A 23,844-nucleotide genomic window follows, 5' to 3' on the forward strand; every position below is an offset into this window, starting at 1 on the left:
GTCTGATGTGCTCAACTCACATTTTGTCAGTCCCCCAACTGACTGCAAGAATGCAGGTGGTCCAAGTTATTCTCTGCTAGGGACTACAGCTGGCATTATGCTCACACTAGCAATGGTACGCTTTAAGGGCTAATGTGTAGAAGGCAAACAGTCATGACAAAAATTATGCCTACCTGTTATTCTGGGGGTTGGGGCACAACAATAGCTATTTGGTTATTGCATGTCAAACACTGTTGGAATAAGTGCCAGCCATTGTTAGAAAAGTGAAGTGCAGAATCTATGTTTATTTCTGAGTAGGTAGATCAGAACTAGTAACCAGACATATTGAAACACAAATGGAGATAAAACGTGAACTGCATAGCAAACCAGTAATTGAAAACTGTGGAGTTACTGAAGGGAAGTAAGATGTCCTACTGCAAGTTTATGAAAAACTATGGAAGAATTAAGTAGAATTAAGTATACTTCTTGTTTGTGAAATAAAATGTCTTTCGGGAAAAAAAAAAAAAAAAGCCTTAGTGGTAAGACCATAAAGAAGGTGTAACAAGTTTTGACAGGGAAATCTGTAGTGCATTTCCAGAGAAATCTGGGAAGTTTCTGCTTTATCTGTGGCCCAGCTATCAACTCTAGTATTACTATGGACTGGAATCCTGAAAAGGAGCAGGGATTTCACTTCTGAGTTGGCTGAGACCTGGCAATTCTGTGGTAATAAATGTACAAAGGAAGGAATTAAGTTGCATTCCAAGAAGACACTCTTACTTAATAAGAAGTGACTGCCAAAGAAATTATATTTGTAAAAATACAGAGAATAATTTTATCAAGAAATTTCATTGTGTAAGCAAATCCAAAGAACTAGCATTCTAATAAAAAAAATAGATTAGAAGAGTTTTGAAGACAAATTTGATCACAGGTTTTAAATTATGAAGTGTTTATATTTAAGCAGTTTTTGCTACAGACACAGCTTATTTCTGGATTTATTTTTAAATTGTATAGGATATTCTTTCCACTTTGTATGAGCCCCATGAGTAAGCCTCAGTTTCAAATCTTTTAGCTTACTGGCTGCTTATACTCACATAAAAAATACGTTTAAAGAATCTTCTGAAATTCTTTTCAAAAACACACTGTCAGAAGGGTACCACACTACGTATCTACTCTTAGGTGGATTTTCAGCTATTTGTTTCTATTGTTCTAAGTTTTCATCTTTCATAAGAAAATACAATCACCAACATATGCACACAATACTTGCATTTTCTGTTAATGTGTATTTATTTGTATCCAGAAATACAAATGTTGGGATCAAAATACGAATATAAATAGTATTCTAGACGCACAGCCCTACTCCTTAACACAAAGTAAAGTGGAATAGATGTGGTCAATAGGGCAAAGTCATTTTCTGAGAACTTGAGGAGATGAAGCACACAGGTGTTTGACTTTTCTGGTTAGGTCATTCTGGGGGATCACTAGGATGGCTATCTAACTTAGAATGACAAACTGGTACTAGTGCTACCTGTATTATTCAAGGCACATTGGGCACATAATTGTACTTTCATTTCACTATGACATCACAAGCTGCACTGCTAGCAAAGAAATCTCACACTCCTAAGAAAAACTTAGTAAGGAAGGATAATTAGAAATCTAAAGTTGTATTTGCGTTCAATAAGAAAATTCAATTTGGCACATAGTTGGCAGAGTTTATGTGATTACTAAAATTGCACTCACCTGAAAATAAATTTAAAAAAAATCCATATGTTGTCAAGTATTGGAAGAAAAAAATGTTTTGAAAAGAGCATACTGACAGTTTAAAACAGGATTGTATGAGATAGTTGGTGACTGCCTATGATAGTCACAGACTGGACTCAGATTCATTACTGCCTGATGTTCCTACCTGTGACAACCACCTGTTGGCTCATGATTTAGGGTTACTATTGCACACGACCATGAATGACGATAAAGTCACAGGACTCATTAAAAACTATAAAAGAGAATATGGAGGCTGATACTGTAATCTCTCTGCACAAGATTTGCCACTTTTGTTCAGGGGAGCATTGCTTTGTGGAAAGTTATTCTGAAATGTTGTCCCTTTTTGGAGCACTCTGGTAGTGTTGTACTTCACCATTCTGCCTGTGTAATTCTATTGTATGCAAATATTTTACCAACTTTCTATGAATTCAAAAGGAGCTCACACTGTAATGATCCCATATTGTCTTTATGTATAGAATAGATTGTAACATGCTCTTTGCCGCATTCCTTTCTCAGCGATATTTTTCAAATATGGTGTCAATATCAGTATCTCCATTTTCTTTGAAGGTGCAACTTAGAAATTTTGGCATTTACCTGTTCTAGGCCTCTCACTTTACATACATAAATTGCAAACCTCTCTCTGTGCTTTTAGGCCAGTCAATGAGTAGTCAACCCATCCAGAACAAAGCTCTTCCCTTTTGCTTGTAAGAATATTTTAACCTAACTCCCTCTTCTGGTCAACAGCATTGGTTGATGAAGTTTTTGACTCAGATAGACCTGGAGACCTTCTCTTTTAAAACTAGTAATCATAACACAGTCTCAATAACAATCAGTCACCAGCTTCACTGTGGATATTTCATCCTTTGTATTTTATAATATATTGTGTCTGTAGAACTTCACCTATCTCAAGCATTGCCAAAGGCTGCAAGAATGTAAAGAAACATTAAGAGAATATTGATTGCCTTGAAGAAGATGTTGGAATTACTAATAGGGGCACTTGGGTTCCCCCACAGGAAGCTCTGCAGCCTGGCTTAGGCTTCCAAGAAAAGCTGAATTGTGTGAGTGCTTTGATGGCATCAAATAGGCTGTTGTGGCTTCTCTGGCTAGTGTCATTCATTACCTAGATAAAAGAATACCTGCATTACTGCCTGGTTTGTCTGTCTCAGTCCTTGAGAAATCCTGTTGAAGGCATATGAATAAACATAAGCACAGATCTTCCACTCTTTTACTTTGTCCTTCATAAACAGCAAATGATTAGAAGATCAGAACACATGCTTTGACAGAAAGTAGAGTATTCTCAAGTGTCTAGCTCTGAAGCACAGAACTTCAGGATGAATTTTATTGTCTAATTTCATATATATTCTGGGAAAACCCTTGAGGAATCTAGATACATACAGACATTGACTTGAGGGCCCACAACAGAAGAGGAAAACTAACAGAAAGTAAAGTTTGTAGAAAGGAATACATAATAACAGAACTTGGATATATCTCTTGAGGAATGATATCGGAAACTAGCAAAGTGCTGGAAGTCAATCATAATCCAAAACCATTTAAAGAAACAGCTACTAGGTAAATTGGATTATTAGAACCCATATTTAGGACTTATTGTTAAGCCCTAATTTAGAACTTAGTCCTAGACTGTGTTACAGGGCATCATATCTCTTCCAGTAAGCCACCACAGGTACACTGTATAAAATTTCACTAACTTGTCAAAGCAATAATTCTTTTTTTTTTTTTTTCTGTTAAAACATGATTTCATTATAGATACAAAACATTCCTTTATTTTTAACATCCAAAACAATTGCCTAAATTAAGAGAAAAGTAGATTCTCTGTTTATTCTTTCCAGACAAACCATGAATCCCTAGGGAAAAGGCAAGAGTATTAAGGCCACTGAGTCTTGAAGGAAGGCCTTTATTTTTCACTTATGTACAGGTGTCCCTGAAGAAGACAACAGGCTGAAAATCTTATATACATATAAATAGGCTATAAGACTAATGACACTATGCTTTTTCCAGTATGGAAGTGAAAGTTTCAAACCTTGCTACTGAATAGGTTAGAAATCTGAATATTTCTGCTGTGATGTGATACAGCCTGCTACTGGATCAGTGGCACTTTTAAACACTGTTTCCAGCAGACCCTATATGAAATGACATATGCTCTCCCCAGATTGTTTTCTCCTGTGTTCCCCTGTGTTTTCTCTTGCCTTGTGTCACCACAACCAAGTGGTAAGTCATTAGTGAAGGACCATTGCAGGATGGCCACTGTGCATGAGTCAATGTTTCAATCTGTTGGCTCCTCCTCAAATATCTTCTAGAAATACACAGTAAATATTTTGTAAAAGTTGGCAATGAATGTCTTACTAAAAGAACACCCTGTTCTTTGTGCTCTGCCCTGAGCAATTAGATGGTAACACTGTTAGCAGCACTTGCTACTAGTGGTGGAACGAAGTAAGAGGTAGAAATTAAAAGAAAATAAAAGAGGATTAGAAAGTGTTGGCATTAGTCATATTTTTACAGTGTTGTCCTTGAAATTTGCTCAATGTATTAGAACAATAACATCAGAATAAACTTCTAATCTAGCACAGTCTCAGACTTCTGGGAAGTGGTGATTGAATTAGCAATTAAATGTTAACTGGAGAGCTGGAGCATGTCAGTATCACAAGTTAGGGCAATACAGTCTACCCCAATAAAGTAGAGTGAGAGTTTAACCAATGCCATAGAGCGTGACTATAGCTCTCTGAAACACTCCAGTTTGATGTTCATTTTCTTTTAGTAAGATTAAGCCTGTCAATACTTAATAATTATTTCATTCATTGGCAGAAATGAACAATGGAGTCTACAAAGACAAGGTTGGTGGGGGAGTAACGCTGAGCTCTCCCACATCTATAGATGACAAGTATCGCTACATTTGCCCAGCATTAGCTAGGAGAAGGTTTGTGTCTTGAGCAGCTGGTTCTCTCTGCACATCACCCATGGCCTCCATTACAAGGACAGTTAAGGCAAAGCATGGAGATGCCCGAAGCAATAGCTTGCAGTTGCAGTACCCAACAGCAAAGGGATTGAGCTGATTTTGTGCTTGCCAATGATGAAGGCAAGGAGAGAGGGAAAGAAGGAAAGGAGGAAGAAAAGATCTAAACTGAACCAATGGAAGAAAAAAAAACCTCACCTTTCAACCATGAAATGCCTTTCCAGTGAATGGTCTGTTTTTTGCCTACTTTAAACAGTCTTTTAGAAAATGACCTGGATGAGGTAAACATCAGCATTGAGCTGATGCTCAACACTTGTCAAGTGGAATGAAGTTGCTGAGTGAAGAAGGAAGGATTTTGCTAAACTGCTGAAATTCCACTGCAGTTTTCTTGCTAGTTAAGAATTAAGGAACCTACAGACTGCTTAAGAAATACAGAAAAATCAGTCAAGTCTTGGTATGTAAGTTGATGAAATCTAGAACAACGGTATTCAGGAAGAACTCCAGTAAGGTCACTGGCCCTCTTTCTGACTCAAAGGCCAGGAATAGTATATCTTTCAATATCAAGAAATGCTAAAGGCACTGATGTAAGAGGCACAAAGATTTCACTGCAACCTTGAAAAAAAATCATTTACTTGAGTAAGCATCTAAGATCATTGGACATGGCTTGCCTTTTCTTTGTGCTTTATGGAAATCCAGAAAAAGCAGCCAATGGGAAAAGTACAGTGAATTATGGACAGCACAAGCTGCAGTGAATGCTTGGTTGGCAGTTTAGTAGGTAACACCAACTGTCCAGATGGTGAGGCTGATGAAATCTGTCTTAAAACATTTACAATCTTCCTTCCCACAAAATAACCAGTATGGCAACTATGATTTTTCCAGAGTTGTCTTGCACTTGTTCACTTCAAGCATGGGCAAGCCAGTCATTTTTCTAGACGTACGGTGAAATTTGGTGCAAAAAGGAGGTAAGCATCCTTCCATAGGTCACAAAAAGATTGGGGAAGGTGAGTTGTAATAAATTCATGCAGCAACATGAGGCTTTAGGCTCATAGACAGATTAGAGATGTAAAAGTGTTAGAGATAGTTATCTGAGTTATTTGGCAGGATGCTTCCAGTTCCCGAAATATCAGCGAAAGGCTCATATGTCACTGCTGTTCCAGCTGATGAATATGTAAACCACCAGGTGGATGATTTGGAATTAGCTGTCAGTAGATGCTGGGAAAAACAGAATAAGAGGAGTGGGACAGCAATAAAAACAATGTCCTCCTCCTGTTTTTTTTCACATTACTTGTCACTGTCTCTGTGAAGACAGTTCTGGATTTTTGGATTCCTCCTGCTGTAATTGTAATCATTTTTATTGACCCAATATACAAGTGAGAGTTGATGAGGGAGGAAAGAAGAATCTGAAAGAGAAAAAAAGGTTAACAAAATGCCTAAAGAGATTTAATCTGCAGCCTTTCTTGATTAGAAAGTTACACTAAAATTGTGTAGAGTACTTCAGTTCCACAGTACTGCTAGACATGGAGACAGCATAAACTGGCTGCAAGTTGTTATATACTTATTCTTGGCAGAATGTCTGTAAAAGAAGGAGGCATCAAGGCCAGAAGAATTGAGAAGACTGAATTAAGCTGAACACTAATTTTATACATTCTTAATTGCCTTGAAAATGCTGCTTTTAATACAGGAAAACACTGTCAATCAACTTTTAAGTGAAGGGAGGGAAATAAGAGGTTTTATTTTATGTCTACTCATCTTCTTGGAAAAGTTGGTTGTCTCACAGTGAAGAAAAAAAAGATAAAAAACCTCACAATCTTTCTGTAACTCCAGAATGGAAAGAATGCAATGTGAAGTTACTTGATTTTGTGTTTTTACATACTTATCCAAATGCGAATGAGTTAATTTTACCATTTTTTCCTTTTTTTTTTTTTTTTCTTCTTCTTCTTCCATTCCCTTTCCTGCCTTGGAAAAGTATAAAATAAGTACTCAATAACAAAAATAAGTAGCTGAATAATTACAAGTCATGAGTATGAAATCATCTGATTCAAAAACATTCTAAAAGGCTAAAAGGTGCTTCTTACATTTCTCATGGGACAGTGCACAGTAGTATTAATCCTTTTCAATTTGCAAAGGAAGAAAAAGAATATCTGGAGGTTAATAAGGATAATCCTTACTACTACAGAAGGGTCTGACACACAGATATATGTGGACCATGTTATCTAGGTGTCTAGAATAATTACATTTTGAATGATGCAGAACCTAGAAAACTTATCTTCCCTGATCTCTACAGTTTCTCAATTGCTGCCAAAGCACAGAGCAGTGAAGCAGAGAGAGTAAACCAAGCAACTAGGAGTAAGCAGACAAATGTATTCTGGAATGTGTCAGCTTATAGCTACTTGCCTTTTGCTGCCTTGCATACCAAATTTTATTTTATTTTATTTTATTTTATTTTATTTTATTTTATTTTATTTTATTTTATTTTATTTTATTTTATTTTATTTATTTTATTTTATTTTATTTTATTTTATTTTTAGTTTAGTTTAGTTTAGTTTACTTTAGTTTAGTTTAGTTTAGTTTATGTACTTAAATCCAGAGTAAAATATATTACAAAGTAGAATATGCCCTTTGTTGTCAGTATAACAGAGGAAACCAGTAGTGTCTGCAGATTCTTTCTTGGTTAGGAGCATGGAAAAGAGTGGAATTATATGCTTCCAAGTTCTGCTTATAAGAGCAGTCAGAAAGAAGAGGCAATATAAATGGACTTAACCTTAGTCTTTCAAGTAAGGAACTGACAAGACTGTGTGCTTTTAGCTGTAGTGGACAGGCATGAACAGAAGTCTATAAGTACACGCTTATCATCAAAAGTAGGAACATTTAACTTCCATACTTACTCCTTGGATGTTCACTGATATGGAATTGCTAAACAAACCTCACTCCACTCATTCAGGATTTAGAACCATAGAATCGTTAAGGTTGGAAAAGACCTTCAAGATCATCTGGTCCAACCATCCCCCTACCATCAATGTCACCCACTAAACCATGTCCCTAAGCACCATGTCCAACCTTTCCTTAAACATCCCCAGGGACGGTGACTCCACCACTTCCCTGAGCAACCCGTTCCAATGCCTGACTGCTCTTTCTGAGAGGAAATTTAATGGTGGAAGCTACCTCCTTGTGTTTCATCTGTCTAAATACTCCCACCCAAATCAACTGGTTGTGCAGAGGGTTTGCAGGATCAGGTCCTCAAAAGATAATTGTTTCCAATCTCTTATTTAGGCTTGAGATATTACTGGTATTCTTATAAAATATGGCTGAATGTGGCTGTTAGGATAGATTAAAATGCAATTCCAGACCAGGATATTAAACTTCAATTCAACCTCCTTCTTGCATTACTGAAAATACAAATTTCATTGTTAAATAAAGCCACACTTCCAATGGAGGACACAAAGGTTTACATAGTAGTAGGTTTACAGAGTAATTTGTTACTGAGAGTTAACAAAAGCTTCAAAAAGTATTTTGAAATCAGAAGGTCACTATTGGTTTACAAGACATCAAAATGGGAAGTTTTTTTTTTTTTTTTAAAAAAAAAAAGGTTTTGATACTGCCCACAAATATTTCTTCTCTGTGTTTGTAATTTGAGTTTCATTAGTTCTTGGAGAAGTGGTTCCCCTCTCTCCCTAAACCCAGTTCTTGTCTCTGATATTTTAGACAAGCAAAAAACAGAAGATAAACTAGGTTTATCTTTCTTATTAGTATTTTTTCTTAATCAAAAATTTGCTGGAAGCACAGGGAAACAGCAATGACAGACTGATGTTTCAAAGAACATGACAGCGTTTCTGTTCTTTTCTAATTATCATTGCAATAGTTTTTTTCTTGTTTGTAGGATTTTCCTTCTGAGGAGACAAGGAACTGCTCTTCAATCAAATCTACTATTTTTATTTATTTATTTATTTATTTTCCAAATACTGTGTGGAAGAAACACACTTTTTTCTTTCTTTTTTTTTTTTTTTTTTTTTTTAATCTGTCTAATCTTTGGTAACAGTTTGTTATCCAAAGGGTAGCGAAAAGCCATTGCTATCTAGTCTTGAATTTGTTTTGTTCCTTAATAATTATTGAGACAGTCTGTAAAAAAAGTAATCTAGTTTAACACTGTAAAACTAATTTTTGAAAAAAATGGTCCTTTTAAGAATATAATGATCAAAAGTTTGAAAAGTACAAAATACCTCTCTATACTAAAATGTAGTTGGTAGTTTAGGAAAGATCAAAACAACCTTCTCTACATGTGGCAGCTATTCCATTGTTTGATCCAGGGGTGACAGTCCCATAAAAGTATTCAGTCTTCAGGTCAGATCCAAGGAATATATGACATAAATAAGGACTGCAAAATTTAACTTTATGGAAGAAATTAAAACGGCCTTTGGCACTCAAGGTTTCTTTTTTTTTTTTTTTTTAATTTTTTAATTTTATAAAATAACTTTGGAAGAAAAAAGATAGGAATGCATGAGAGCACTTTTTAGTAAATTGCAATCTGAAGAAAGTCACATATTCCTAGTGCTATTATATAGTGATTTTTTACTCATGGCCTATCAACTGTGATCTGCTACAATGACACAAACGAGCAGGAATCTTGTCCTGCTTCAAGTAGAGTACTTTAGAAATCAATGACCATCCTGTGTTTAACCAGTCATAGAAAAAGACAGTTAAAAGCTTGAAAAACAGTAGAAGTTATGCCTACAGTTGCCTCAGAGATAGTCAAGTCTTATTTATATCAAAATATTAGCGTTCTTAGAACTCTGCCTTTTCATCTCAAATTAAAACCAATACATGTAGGTAAGTAGCTAATTCCATAAATCCCAGACCTTTGCAGTAAGTAGCTTCCTTGTTTTGATCTCACCAAAGACATTATTACTGTCTTTTGGTGGTTTCTCTATATCAAGGAGATCACCAGGAAAATATTTCCCAGAACCTATGGGATATGGCTCAAGCAAGTTTAAATATAAATGGGTGGCTTTAGCTTATTTGGCTTTATTTTTATTTTTTATTGGCTTTAGCTTATTTGCCAGTGCCGGTGTATGTTGCTCTGAGCCTCAGGGATATGGCAGCATTTTGAAGAAAGTATGGGAATGAAGAACAAAAATGACATACTTAACCCTTGCCTGAACTGTGTATAGCTTCTATGCCAAGGGAGAATAGTAAGAATTCTAATATACAATAATTATTTATAAACATCGCTTACACTACAAATTCAGCTGAATTTTGTAAGAATCTTTCCCTTAAAATGAATAGCAGTAAGGAGAGAATTCTTCCACGTTTTTCTTTTTCAGGAAATTACATATTAAAATTCTTCATCAGGCTCTGTGATGGTGAAGGTTAATGTGGCCTCTATAATTTGAGATGAAACTGACCATGTCCTTCACTTTTTCTGCACTTCCACCATCCCTCCGCAGTGTGAAAACACCACAGTCTTCACCACTACAGGCAACATTTAAAGATAGAGGTATCCAACCCAGTAGACCAGGTTAAACAGCAGGAAGGATGTAGGAAAAAAGACCCTAGAGTAAGAATCCAGTTCTAAGATGTCTATGTGAATCCGTCCTCTCCTCCATGAGCCTGATTTACATTCTTCATAACAACAGAAAAAGCTCTGGCAGTCTTTCCCATCCAGACATTCATAGACACACGCCTCTTCAAATTCTTGCCAGTACATGGCATTGTTCAATGTGATGACTGTAGTTGGTGGTCTCATATCAAGTACAGAATAATTCTGAGGAGAGAAAAAGAAATCAACAGTTTGATAAACTTTTATGGATGATGCACAATTGATAATCATGGGAAAAAACACAGGAGACATGAAAGATGGTAGGAGTAAGATGTCAATACCATAGGAATTCTAGATTTAGGGAACAACTTTCTTTCCCTTGAAGGATGCCTTTTCAGATGAATTTCCATATAGATATTGTGGAGTGGCAAGTTAAATAAGCTGCATTCTCTTAACCTTACCATGATTTGTAAAAACAGATATGGTTAGCAACAGATAACTATGATTTCAACACAGGATTTTAAATGCCACTCCTAGGCATATGCCCTTAGTGGTTTTTGCACTAATTATGCTCAGAAACAGGACACTTAGATATCATGCCTCCTCAGAGTTTGACTTGTGCTTACAGATCTCTCCTTCTTCAGTGAAATCCCTATTTACATTTTGTCACCTTTCCTGTCACACCATTTCCTATTAATGAAAGGTACTTTCTCATGATAGTATCTCTCATCAAGCCAGTCACCCCATCCTCACCAAGGTCACCTCCTCTGCTGTCATCACTAGGAAAGCTAGGAAAGCTCCTATCTGCTTTGCTGCCTGTCTGCACCACCCTGACAAAGCAGACCTCAGCGCTGTCATCACGGTTTTCTCCAAGTGTTTTCTCAGGGGTCCTACCCCTTCTCATTGTACTAAGCATTGCCATTGCCTGGAGGAGCATGTACCAACAAGCTACTCATGCTCCTGCATCATGCCTCCTTACACTCTGGAGGGAGCTCTCTAGGGAAGTCCAGGCCCCTTCTTCTATGCTTGCTATACAGAATATACCTTCTGTTGAAGGTGTGGAGACATATATGAAAACTTTCACCCTGCATGTGAAACAGGTCACTGTTAAGGTGCCTCATGGGAAATTTTCCTTCTTCTGTTTGATTTTGCATACCAGAATATTACCCATCTCATTACATATGTCTGGCCCCTGAGCTAAGAATTTGGTGTGGGAGCTCTCCTGCCCAGATGTCGGTGTCTATGATGTAGTTAACTACGTCTGAACATGGTCCCTAAGCTATCCAGCCATTTACTTCTTGGACACAATTCATCTCAGTGTAAGTAAATAACTAAAATCTCCCAGGTACATTGTGCAATGAACTGCAAACAGATTCCAGTTTAGAAGCGGATTATTGTGAATCTATTTATTGTGAATGACTATCTCTGAGATTAGATAACACAAATTACACCCTCCTGGTCTTCTCCTTCATTTGTAAAGTTTCAGGTGGCTGATATCAGAGTTTTACAATTGGCTGCCACATGGAAAAGGTCTCAGGTTATTGTACATACCTGTAACACTTTGGAGAGAAAAATAGCTATCATTAAAGTATACATGGAATTGTGCTGTACTACTATATCATATATTGCCCATTTCCTGCATGCTTTTTGAAAATTTCCTACTCACGGACTAACTTTTTTTATATACCTGGCTACAATTTTTGTTTGAAAAAGGATAAAGGCAAATGTAGATCCCCCATATGATTTTGGAAAATGAAGAGAAAGAAATGCCCTGGTTTTGCAAAGAAAACATTCTCATCTATCAATATATATATTTCTAATTTGTTATTCTTCTGTTCTACCAAGTTTCTGCTCATGGCATAGGATAAATATCCTGATAAAACAATTAGGTTAATCTGGTTGCTTTAATTTCTGTTAGTTAAGAAGGGTCTAGAGTTGACTAGATACCAGGTGAAGGTGAATGGTATCTGTTTGTCACAGAATCACAGAACCACAGAATGGCTTAATTTGTAAGGCACCACTGGAGGCCATCTGGTCCAACCCCCTACTCTAGCAGGGCCACCCAGAGCAGGCTGCCCAGGACCATCTCCAGGAGGCTTTTAAAAATCTCCAAGGAGGAGACCCCACAATATCTCTGGGCAACCCATGTCAGTGCTCTGTCACCCGCAGGAAGTACAGAAGTGCTTTCTGATGTTCAGAGGGAACCTCCAGTGTTCCGGTTTGTGCCCATTGTCTCTGGTCCTGTCACTGGGCACCACAGAAAAGAGCCTGGGTCCATCCTCTTTGTATCTTTCCTATAAATATTTATAGACACTGGTGAGATCCCCCTGAGCCTTCTCTTCTCCAGGCTGAACAAGCCTAGATCTTAGCCTTTCCTCACATACAGGCTGCTCTAGTCCCTTTTAATCACTTTCATTTTCACCTGAATCCCTCCAGATCATGTCTCTCTTATACTGGGGAGCCCAGAACTGGACACAGTGCTCCAGGTATGGCCCCACCAGGGCTGAGTAGAGGGGAAGGATCACCTCCTTCAACCCATTGGCAGCGCTTTGCCTAATGCAGTCCAGGATACTGTTAGCCTTCTTTGAGACAAACATTTGATACTATTTCCCAAAGCATTCTGCTAGTGAAACTGGCTGTTCCTGGCTTGGATGGAAGTACTTTTCACTAGGTAGAAAACTGTATGGATGGCCAGGCCCAAAGGGTCATTGTGAATGGAGTTAAATCCGGTTGGCAGCCAGTCACAAGTGGTATTCCCCAGGGCTCAGTATTGGTGTGAGTTATGTTTAATATTTTTATCAATAATCTTGATAAGGAGATTGAGTGCACCCTTAGGAATTTCACAGATGACACCAACCTGGGCAGGAATGTTGATCTGCTTGAGGGTAGGAAGGCTCTGCAGAGGGATCTGGATAGGCTGGATTGATGGGCTGTGCCCATTGTGTCCAGTCATTTAACAAGGCCAAATGCTGGGTATTGTGCTGGGTCACAACAACCCCATGGAGTGATATAGACTTGGGGAAGAATGGCTGGAAAGTTGCCTGGCAGAAAAAGACCTGCAGGTGTTGGTCAACAGCCAGATGAACATCAGCAAGCAGTGGGCCCAGATGGCCAAGAAGGCCAATGGCATCCTGGCCTGAATCAGAAATAGCATGGCCAGCAAGACAAGGGAAGTTCAGAGTACTGTGTTCAGCTCTGGGCCCCTGAGCACAAGAGGGACACAGACTGAGGGCATTGGCATTGTTCAGCTTGGAGAAGAGCAGGCTCCAGGGATCCCTTATAGCAGCCTTCCAGGACCTAAAGGGGGCCTATAGGAAAACTGGGGAGGGACTCTTTGTCAGGGAGTGGAGTGACAGGGCAAGGGGTAATGGCTTTAAACAAAGAGAGGGTAGAATTAGGTTCGATATTAGGAAGAAAATCTTTACTCAGAGGACAGTGAGGCACTGGCATAGGTTGACCAGAGAAGCTGTGGATGCCCCATACCTGGAAGTGTTCAAAGCCAGGTTGGACGGGGCTTTGGGCAACCTAGTCTGGTGGGAGGTGTCCCTGCCCATGTCAGGGGGTTGGAACTGGGTGATCTTTAAGGTCCCTTCCAACCCAAACCATTATATGACTCTAAGTGATTGTCCCTCTGTACTCAGCACTAGTGAGACTACACCTTGAGTACTATGTTCAGTTTTGGGCCCCTCACTACCAGAAAGATACTGAGGTGCTAGAACACATTCAGAGAAGAGCAATGAAGCTGGTGAAGGGACTAGAAAATAAAACATATGAGGAACAGCTGAGGAAACTGGGCTTGTTTAGTCTGGAAAAGAAGAGGCTGAGGGGAGACCTGATCACTGTCTTAACAACTACCTGAAAGGACATTGTAGTTAAGAGTGTGTTGGTCTCTTTTCTCAGGTGACACGTGATAGGACATGAGGAAACAGTCTTAAGTTGCACCAGGGGAGGTTTAGATTTGGTATCATGAAGAATTTCTTCACAGAAGGGTGACTGAGCATTGGAATGGGCTGCCCAGGTGTCATGGTTTTGGCTCGGATAGAGTTAATTTTCTTCATAGGTGCTCTCATAATATTGTGTTTTGGATTTTTGATGAAAATAGTGGTGATAACATGCCAATGTTTTCAGTTGTTGCAGAGCGGTGCTTACACAGAGCCAAGGACTTTTCAGCTTCTCGTCAAACCCCTGCCAGCGTGGAGGATGGGGGTGCACCAGGAGCTGGGAGGGGGCACACCAGGAAAGGTGACCCAGGCTGACCAAAGGGATATTCCATCCCATATGATATCATGCTAAGCAATACAAACTTGGGTAAAGAAGGACGGCTATATGTGTGTGTGTGTGATCTTTGGAGTGATGGCATTTGTCTTCTAAAAAACGTTACATGTGATGAGCCCTGCTTTCCTGGAAGTGGCTGAACACTTGCCTGCTGATGGGAAGCAGCAAGTGAATTCAATGTTCTTTATTGACTTAACATTTCAGAAAATTCTTTCCAGAGAATGACAACAGTAGGAAGTGTATAAATGCAGTGCCTCCTGTAAGCAATTCATTATCAAAAAGCAGACTTTCATTGCTGTATGAGCTCTTTATAGAATAGAATAATACTTCAGAAAACTTATTTTTTTTTTTAAAGAGCATTATTATAACAATATTTATAGAAGGTGAGCTAGTAACATGGAGCTAGCAGTTGTAAATCATAAAGTTCAGATTATGCAAATCAAGAAATGTGAATACAATGGTTTGGTTCTGTCGTTGTACTTATTTGTATCTGATTGCTGGAAAACAGATCATCCAACCAGCTGATTAATTGGCCCTCTGCCTACTTTGTGTATATTGTAGTATGTATCATGGTTACAGATTTCATACAAAATAGAGACACAATTCTGTGCTCAGTTTAAATTTTATTACAGCTGTACTTAAACAAATAGTTACCTGGAAGTTTGGGGAATAGAATTAATTCTATTTGTAGATACAGTACTAACACAACTCTGTGCTAAACTTTGGTTCCTAAATTGTTTGAAAATCCACCTGAAAATTTGCTAAAGATTTTACAGATACACATAAATGAATTATTTTCTATGAAATTCAGTTAAAACTCTGTGGACATTTACTTTTAAATATAATGTAATGAGAAACTGTAGTGTTACATAAAGCAGACACGTGACATTCCTAGGTAGAAATAGCACATAATGTTTACACTTGACTCTTCTCCCTCCCAAATCATTTAATAAGTACTGATAGAAAGAGGCAGTTATGTTCCTCTATCAAAGCCAAAATCAAACTGACCTTTTAACAAAAAAGAAAAACAATATTTATAGTGAAGTCAAGGTAAAGAGTAACATAGCATTACAGCTTTCTCAGAAATTATTGCAAATAAATGTCAACCATACATTCCAGCCTCCATTGCTATCACAGAATAAAATAGTGTACTTACCATCACATGACCAAAACTGACATCAGGTAGCTTAAATAAAGATAACAAAAGAAATATTCAGAAGAAAACATAATTATTGCTTCATATCCATCTGATGTTCAATAATGTTTCTTAAAATAAACCCTTAAATGCTTTTCTCCATAGAACTATTCATACTGAATATTCAATATACTTAGCATAATATTCTGCACACTTTATAGCTGCATGAAACCTCAGCAGAATGTGCACCTAGTTTCCATCCACTTTAAGTCTTTACTCAACACTTTTTTTTTTTTTAATTTAGCAAACAATAGCTAAGTAAGGATTTCTTCTTGTGTTAATTTAAATATCATCAATGTTGCATGTTTTCCCGCAGCTTCTTTCACATGTCTGGAAATACATCCAACTCACAAAGATACTAATGACTTTTTCATTCAGTCTTCCTATAGGATGGCAATTTTAGTTTGATCATTAGCAAGTTCATTTTGATTGTCTCATAAATTTCTTTTGGTAACACTCTTCTTTTGCCTTTCTTGTGCAAAGCATTTTTAGAAGAAGCTATTAGAGGTTTAATGGAGTTTTCATTGACTAAGTTTATGGGTTTCTAAGCTTCCTCTAATTCCATATGCGTTCCATCTTTTCCTGCATTAGTTTTTCATTCAATCACTTTCTGTAGCTCTTCATTCAATCCATTTCTATCTCATGATCTATGATGCCTTGAACTTAGCCTTCTCTCTCTTCAATTTCCTCCTTCACATTTTTCCTGTTATGCTTCCTATTCCTGTTTTCCTGATTGTTTCTTCCATTGCACAAAATGGCATCCAATCTCTCCAACTACCAATCTCAAACACAGATTTTCCAGTGATGTTGAGTGGACAACCTGCTTCCCCTTCCTGGCATTTAAACTGAGGTTTTTTTTCTTCATTATGCTGCCTCCTGCCACTCTCTTAGTCAATTATGATGGGCACCAGACAATTCTTCCTACATGGCTGTTTTGATTCTACATAAAAAACTTGTGTGTTTGTTACTCCTGGGAGAGTCTTTTTGTCCAAAAATGCAACCACATATAAAACCTTTGTAAGTGACCTCATCTATTTTTGTATGTGAAAACATTTGTGCATAGGGTTAAAAACAAATGCTGGTTCCCACCCCTCCCCCTCCCCAAGACCCTTCCCCCCCCCAAAAAAAAAGAAGAATGAAATCCCATTTGTAAAGTTCACAAATATTTCTAGACCTGTTAAGCCACAAGATAACATGAATTTGAATATACATTGATGTACATATAATTATATAACAAGCTATGAACTCTCTTTCAGTGGAGTCCTTTCTGACTAACAGCACAATAATGGGAGGACAAAAGATACATGGGCAGGGCTGCTGCTTCATGGTCAGCAGATTGCTTCTGTTAGGAGCAAACTTTCTCCATCAGCTTTCAGTGCAGATCATACCATGAACTGGGAAAAGCTAGGACGAGTGGAGTGTCATGGGATTACAGGATGTCACTGAATGATTCTCTGCTCTCAGGGCCAGATACAGTCTCAAAAATAAATTAAAGCACTCCCATCTTACCGACTTTTTCTTCTTAGCACAGTTTGGTTTCCTGCAACTGGAGTAGTAGTTGAGGGTTGCATACTCCATCAGAGCAGCAAAGACAAATAGAAAGCATACAGTCACAAACAAATCCATAGCGGTGACATAGGAGACACGGGGTAATGACTTTCTTGCAATGGTACTCAAAGTTGTCATGGTCAATACTGTGGTAATTCCTGCAGAGAAAATCTGATTTTAATTGTATGCAACATCCTTTCTGCAGCCACAGAATAACCTTTGGAAACCAACACATAAAAGAGTGCCAAAGTCTACCCAGTTAATTAAAGGAAATTCATTAATTTCATCTGGTAGTATAAAAGCAATGAAAAAAATAACGTCAGTAGAACCACTGGTATTTTTTAAACAAATATTTCCTCAGCTGTTTACATTTGTCTTTGCAAAACTGAGATTCCCATGCTTCTCAGTGTGGTTTTCCTCATCTCTTCTTTTTCTGGTCTCAGTTAGGTTGGAGTTGGGGGTTCAGGAGGAGAAAATGAAGAAAGTTTTGAAGAAAAGTGTAAAGCTTAAAGGATATTGAACCCAGAACAATTAAAGAAGCAAAGAAAGAAGCAACAATGGCAACAACAACAAAAGTAGGACAACAACAAAGAAGGAAACATGGAGTTCATCACAACAATACTGCTGTAATGAGAAATCTTGTACTAGGAAAGGAAAGGAAAGGAAAGGAAAGGAAAGGAAAGGAAAGGAAAGGAAAGGAAAGGAAAGGAAAGGAAAGGAAAGGAAAAGGAAAGGAAAGGAAAGGAAAGGAAAGGAAAGGAAAGGAAAGGAAAGGAAAGGAAAGGAAAGGAAAGGAAAGGAAAGGAAAGGAAAGGAAAGGAAAGGAAAGGAAAGGAAAGGAAAGGAAAGGAAAGGGAAAGGAAAGGGAAAGGAAAGGGAAAGGAAAGGGAAAGGAAAGGGAAAGGAAAGGAAAGAAAGGAAAGGAAAAAGGAAAGGAAAAGGAAAGGAAAGGAAAGGAAAGGAAAGGAAAGGGAAAGGAAAGGGAAAGGAAAGGGAAAGGAAAGGGAAAGGAAAGGGAAAGGAAAGGAAAGGAAAGGGAAAGGAAAGGGAAAGGAAAGGGAAAGGAAGGAAGGAAGGAAGAAAGGGAAGGGAAGGAAGGAAGGAAGGAAGGGAAGGAAGGAAAGGAAAGGAAGAAGGAAGAAGGAAGGAAGGAAGGAAGGAAGGGAAGGAAGGGAAGGAAGGAAGGGAAGGAAGGGAAGGGAAGGGAAGGGAAGGAAGGGAAAGGAAGGAAGGAAGGGAAGGAAGGGAAGGAAAGGAAAGGAAAGGAAAGGAAAGGAAAGGAAGGAAGGAAGGGAAGGAAGGAAGGGAAGGAAGGAAAGGAAGGGAAGGGAAGGAAGGAAAGGAAAGGAAAGGAAAGGAAAGGAAAGGAAAGGAAAGGAAAGGAAAGGAAAGGAAAGGAAAGGAAAGGAAAGGAAAGGAAAGGAAAGGAAAGGAAAGGAAAGGAAAGGAAAGGAAAGGAAAGGAAAAAGGAAAGGAAAGGAAAGGAAAAAGGAAAAAGGAAAAAGGAAAAAGGAAAAAGGAAAAAGGAAAAAAACTTTTGCTGCAAAGCTCTGACTATGAAAAATATATTTTTTACACCGCTGCTTCCTTGGGATTGCTCCATTGTTATTTTCCTTCTGACTGAGGGAAAACGGACAAAATTCAGATGTAACCTTAATGGAAATAGCCTTTTCAATTTGTACAAAGCATCACATCTTGAAATATCCTGAAACAATAAAACCAGTATTAGAATGAAGTCTATGGGGTGTCAGTTGTTTGGCTGCTGGGGTAATTCATATTATTTGTGTTCATTCCTCAGCAATAGAAGTCTTTTCACTCCCTCTTTGGACTGATGCTTTTAATCATTTGTTATGAACTGCAAGCCTTCTGATAGAAAAAAATAAACCTCCTGAATGACTTGGAAAGAAAAATAAAGCTCTCACTCAAATAAGTCTCAAGAGAGAGCCTGCTCTAAAAACAACATAACTGTAAGGTAATCTTGCTTTTTATAGTTAAAGTGGTATTTTGCAATGGTACACAGTGTTTGAAATGGCAGGGGATAACTGAAATTATGCCTTATAGTAAAATTACTTCCCACAAATGGCACTCTGGAGAGAAAGAAGTTCCATGGACTACTTTTGACTACTTTCTCTTCACAAAAGAATGCCCACCTTTGATTTGTAGCATTTGATAGAAACTACAGTAATTCACAAGAATAACCCTCCCCATTCAAATCATTAGAAAGTTCCTGGAAGAGCCAGAATAGTTCCTGAGCCTAGACCTTCTCTTACAACAAATAGCAAATAGAAATGGGAAAAAAATGTTGCTGAAAAAATCACCACCCAGTAACTAAGATCAAAACAATGCTGGTAGGAAGTGGGAAACTCCCTTATTCAGTGCATGTAACCTCAATATTTGGGCTGTCTTGCACTGGAATCCAGAGCATCCACTGTACTTCATGCAAACTTTAAGCTAGCCAGTTCATCTGTCAATATAAATGTAACAGCACAAATAGTACAAAAGAGTTGCCCCAATATTACAGAATTTTTTTTCAACTTTCTCTGAGGTTTTGTGGCTTTCGCTAAATTACTGCTACTGCTAACTTTAGTCTACATATGAACTGCAATTACATTTCTGAACTTCTGCATAGACATGCTTTTAGAATTTGTAAATACCTTTTGCATCTAAAAGATATTAGGAAAATATTTGTTTCCTCTCAGCTATGCCACTTCCCAATATACGTGGCTGCCATGATCCAGCTACAGGTCTCCAGGTCTCCATACCCCTCGACAACAGCTCTGGAGCTAGCTGATGCTTCTAAAAGCTCCGGAGACACCGTCCATGGTTAACCATTCACCACAGTAGTCAACTGCACAGACGTCCAGCTGCAAAAGATATTGGCTCACCACCCTTGATTTGGCCCATACTAGCTATAAGTTAATTTGACTTTTTGTATGATCATGCTACAGGCCTTGGGAGGCACTAACCTCAGAAGTACTGCATCCAGGCTATGACAAACTACAGTGTGAAATAAAGTTCTTTAATACTTTCTAACCCCCATTTGGGTTTCTAACATAAATCTGTCTTTTATAGAGCCGCATTTACATTCACCAGCACTCAGGTATTTTATTGCCTTCAAAAAAATTCTCAAAACCTATAGTCTTTGTCTTCCAACACAATAAATATGGTCCTTTTTACCTGGACTCAAGGGCAAGTTTTCATTTCACTTTCATCCAATGATATTATCTCAGATTACTTTAGGACACTTTTTTTATTAAAAGAAAAAAAAAAAAAGGAAAAATGCTTGAAATGCTTGGAAGGGCCCTTTGCAAAAGTCTAATTTTTTTCCCGTGGAATGCAGTTATTAACAATGCACTACTTTTTCTCTAATTTTAGTGAAATTGGAGTGTAACTATGTATTATTTATGATGAAGTATTTTGTAGGTATCTGCAATGATGACCAGCTGCCACACTGACTATGGACTGGAAGGTGGAGAAGCGAAAGAAAAATTCCCATTGGCCTTTGTACTTAAGTATGAAAGTCCTCAACTCAGCCTATGTCTGTTTCTTAAGCCTAAATGTGATATCCTGACAGAATTATGCCCGAGATTGAAAATCTTGAAGCTCTAGCTGAGAACTAAGAAAAAACAACCCAGCAAATAGTCTTGTTTCCTCATTGCTACAGGATCTTGGAGTTTTGAGTGACTACAGACCAATTTTAACTGATTGAAACAAAATAAGTTCCACTAAATTTAAAGATGCAACAATGGTATAAGATTTCTCTTTTTTTCCTAATGAAACTAATAGTGTCCATCACTTTGACAAGAAATCACATTTTGCTATCAGAATACAAAACCTTGGGGAAAGGAAAGCTTGACATTATCACACACTATCACAGTTTCTGGATTATGTGCCACATTTCAAATTACGGCAAGGACATGAGGCAAGAGTGCTAAGCACATAGATGGAAACATCTAAAGGTAAAAGAAACAGATCTTTACTTCTATTATTTTTTATAAAATATTTTTCATTGTATGAAATCCAACATAAAACAATTATTCTTCATTTAAACTGAGGCTTGGACTTGGATTCCAACTCAGATCATAAGCAAAGAGTTTTTGAAATAATTAAATTCTCTCTATCAATTTTAAATCTGACACTTTGACACAAGTTTTGAAATATGAAACTGAGTCTTGTGGGGACATATACAGAGAGCAAAGAGAAAGAGGTGCACAAGATGATATAGTTTTGTATTCCTATCTATGTCAGAATATACAGATATGCACATAGGCAACAGCTATCATTTCCAAACAGAATATCTAGATTCCTCACCCTTATCTAATCATACTAAGAAAATTCAGTTTGTTGACTGGTTTCATATACAATAAATCTTGGCAGATGAAACTGTTAGGTCTCTCAGTTTGGGGACAGAAGGGCTGTAAAGTGAGCTTTGCATCTGTTATCGAAATTTGCAGTCCTGTGAAACTGTCTTTGTCAATGGAATTCTGTATTTAAGCCATGGGCAGATTTGAAGTGACCTGGCTTCAAAATTTTCAGGTAGACAGGTGTGAGTGGCAGCACATGTTTGTGAATACCATTTGTGGCATTTATATTCTCTGGGCAAATTCCATACCAAAGATGCTATTTGATAAATCAAAAGGTATTGTCTGGTAGATCAATGATGTACGGATACATAATGCATGAGAACACTTTAACCTTTAGATCATTGGTCTAAACAGTTATTTAAGATTATTACTGGCTGAAAGCTGCTTACTGTACAGCAGTATGCCAAGTGAGGTAGCAGGACTATCAGTGTTAGAAACTTTGGTTAGGGAGGCTCAAATTTTCTTATTTTCTTGTGGGAAAAGGTGTACTGCCTTTACTTACTTGTTTATAAATTTCATCTCTTCAACATTTCTGGTCTGGCACCTGTTTTTTCCCCTTGTGAATGAGCTTAAGATGGAATGGCAAGGAGAGCAATGCTCATTTTTTGCCAGACATCATCTGTATCTTCCTTTACATCAACACGTTGCTGGCCTTGATATCCACTGCATTTTTTTAACCTACAGTTTGAAGTTGCTGTATAGCAACTGCCCAGTCATATTATATGTTATACCCATTTTAAAAAAGCAAGGGGAAAGCTCAGATGAAAGCTTCAGTTTAACTTAATTCCCTTCATCCTTGAGAAAAACAACCTCATATTTTCCAGATCATAACTTTTCTTCAGACGCTTGCTGTCTGTTCTTGACTGTGAACACTGGGAGAAGATCATTTTGATTACTAGAGATGGGCAGAAACAGCAGAGAGCCTTTTTTTTTTTCTCTCTTTGAATGGAGAGTAATATAAGCAGGGATCACAAAACACGGTTCTCATCCAACACTCAAATTCTATTTCCATTTTCCCACTGACTCTTCAGGTGGCCTGGAGTGAGTCACATTGTCGCTCTGGGCCTCAGCCCCTCAAAGAGCACTTTGCTGCCTCTGGACAGTGCTGCTGAAAGGATTATTATGGTCCCATTTTTCCCCTCAGTCAAATACCCCTGATTGCATTTAGTTTTTCCAGCATAGAAATAGCTTATTACTTAAAGTTACTCAGAAAGGGGTAAAGCCCGTCCTTCATGTAACCCTGTGTAGTTGCCAATAGCTTAGGAAATTACTCATTAATTTCAGAGAGTGAAATGTTTCCCTGATGCTAGTCCTTTACATTAATGCAGTTATACTTGGGGCATTTTTGGTGCACTGAGTCTACAATTCATTTCAACTAATTAGCGGGACAATTTCAGTGGTTTGCCTTTGGCTGTATTACTCACAATTTCACCATGCGCCATTCTCCAAATGTGCAAGTGTGTGTTGTTGCTCAGACAGATTTATAGGCTGTTATACAAGCAGACCTACAGTAAACTGGGAACATCTACTTACTGCATCCCAAGAGTCAAGAGGCCATTTGCAATTTAGGAGCAACAGGACTCTGTGCACAGAAAGAGGTGACCCACATACATACATTTTGTAGTCATTTGACTTTATTTATAAAAAAAAAAGTTATATTTTAGCCCAGTAATTAAATTCTCTAAGAGAGTTTTAGGAATTAGTCACTATTGCCATAGAATACAGCCTTGGAACATCTCAATTCATGACCTCAATATAGGAATACATTTTTCCTCTGAAGTTCCTGCTGGTTATGGGGGTGAGGCAGGGAGAGTAACACTGTTGTGACCAGAGCTCTAACCTACTTCTGATTCTAATTAATTGAAAAAATGAGCTATACGGTGTAGGGAACTTCCCTCAGGGACAAGATATGAATGCTTCTTCCAGAAAATTAGTAATGCAATCTGTTAGATACCTTTCCTCCCTTTTTTCTTTTCTCTTAAATAAATTAAGCATTATGAACGATAACCCAAATTGATGCTGTGTGACTCTGCACACACATAGGGCTTTCCACTCCTAGTTAAAAAAGACAGAGTGTGGCCAATCTTTCCTTATCTCCAGTGAGCCATCCAATTTAAGAAGAAAGTTATTCAGCAAGGAATTATGCTAAAGGTCTATTGCTCAATTTGTGGTCACCAGAGGCAAGTCTATGCAGCCAGGAACAGACAATCACACAGCTGCTCCA

The 23,844-nt window shown here is 37.9% G+C and overlaps 1 protein-coding gene across 1 annotated transcript in view; it reads right to left on the minus strand.

Annotated features, from left to right (window-relative positions):
- Positions 1–358: 358 nt before the first annotated feature.
- The window catches only part of GABRG3 (gamma-aminobutyric acid type A receptor subunit gamma3), a 345,355-nt gene continuing 321,869 nt past the window's right edge, over positions 359–23,844 (minus strand). Inside the window, exons 8-10 of the mRNA XM_013180809.3 lie at positions 17,218–17,414; positions 15,670–15,699; positions 359–10,463 (exon numbers count right to left, since the gene is read on the minus strand). Of these exons, the coding sequence (XP_013036263.1) occupies positions 10,185–10,463; positions 15,670–15,699; positions 17,218–17,414 (506 nt within the window). The 3' untranslated portion in view covers positions 359–10,184. The remainder of the gene's footprint in view (positions 10,464–15,669; positions 15,700–17,217; positions 17,415–23,844) is intronic.

This window comes from Anser cygnoides, chromosome 1 (genome assembly GCF_040182565.1).
Source record: "Anser cygnoides isolate HZ-2024a breed goose chromosome 1, Taihu_goose_T2T_genome, whole genome shotgun sequence".
Classification (NCBI taxonomy): Eukaryota; Metazoa; Chordata; class Aves; order Anseriformes; family Anatidae; genus Anser; species Anser cygnoides.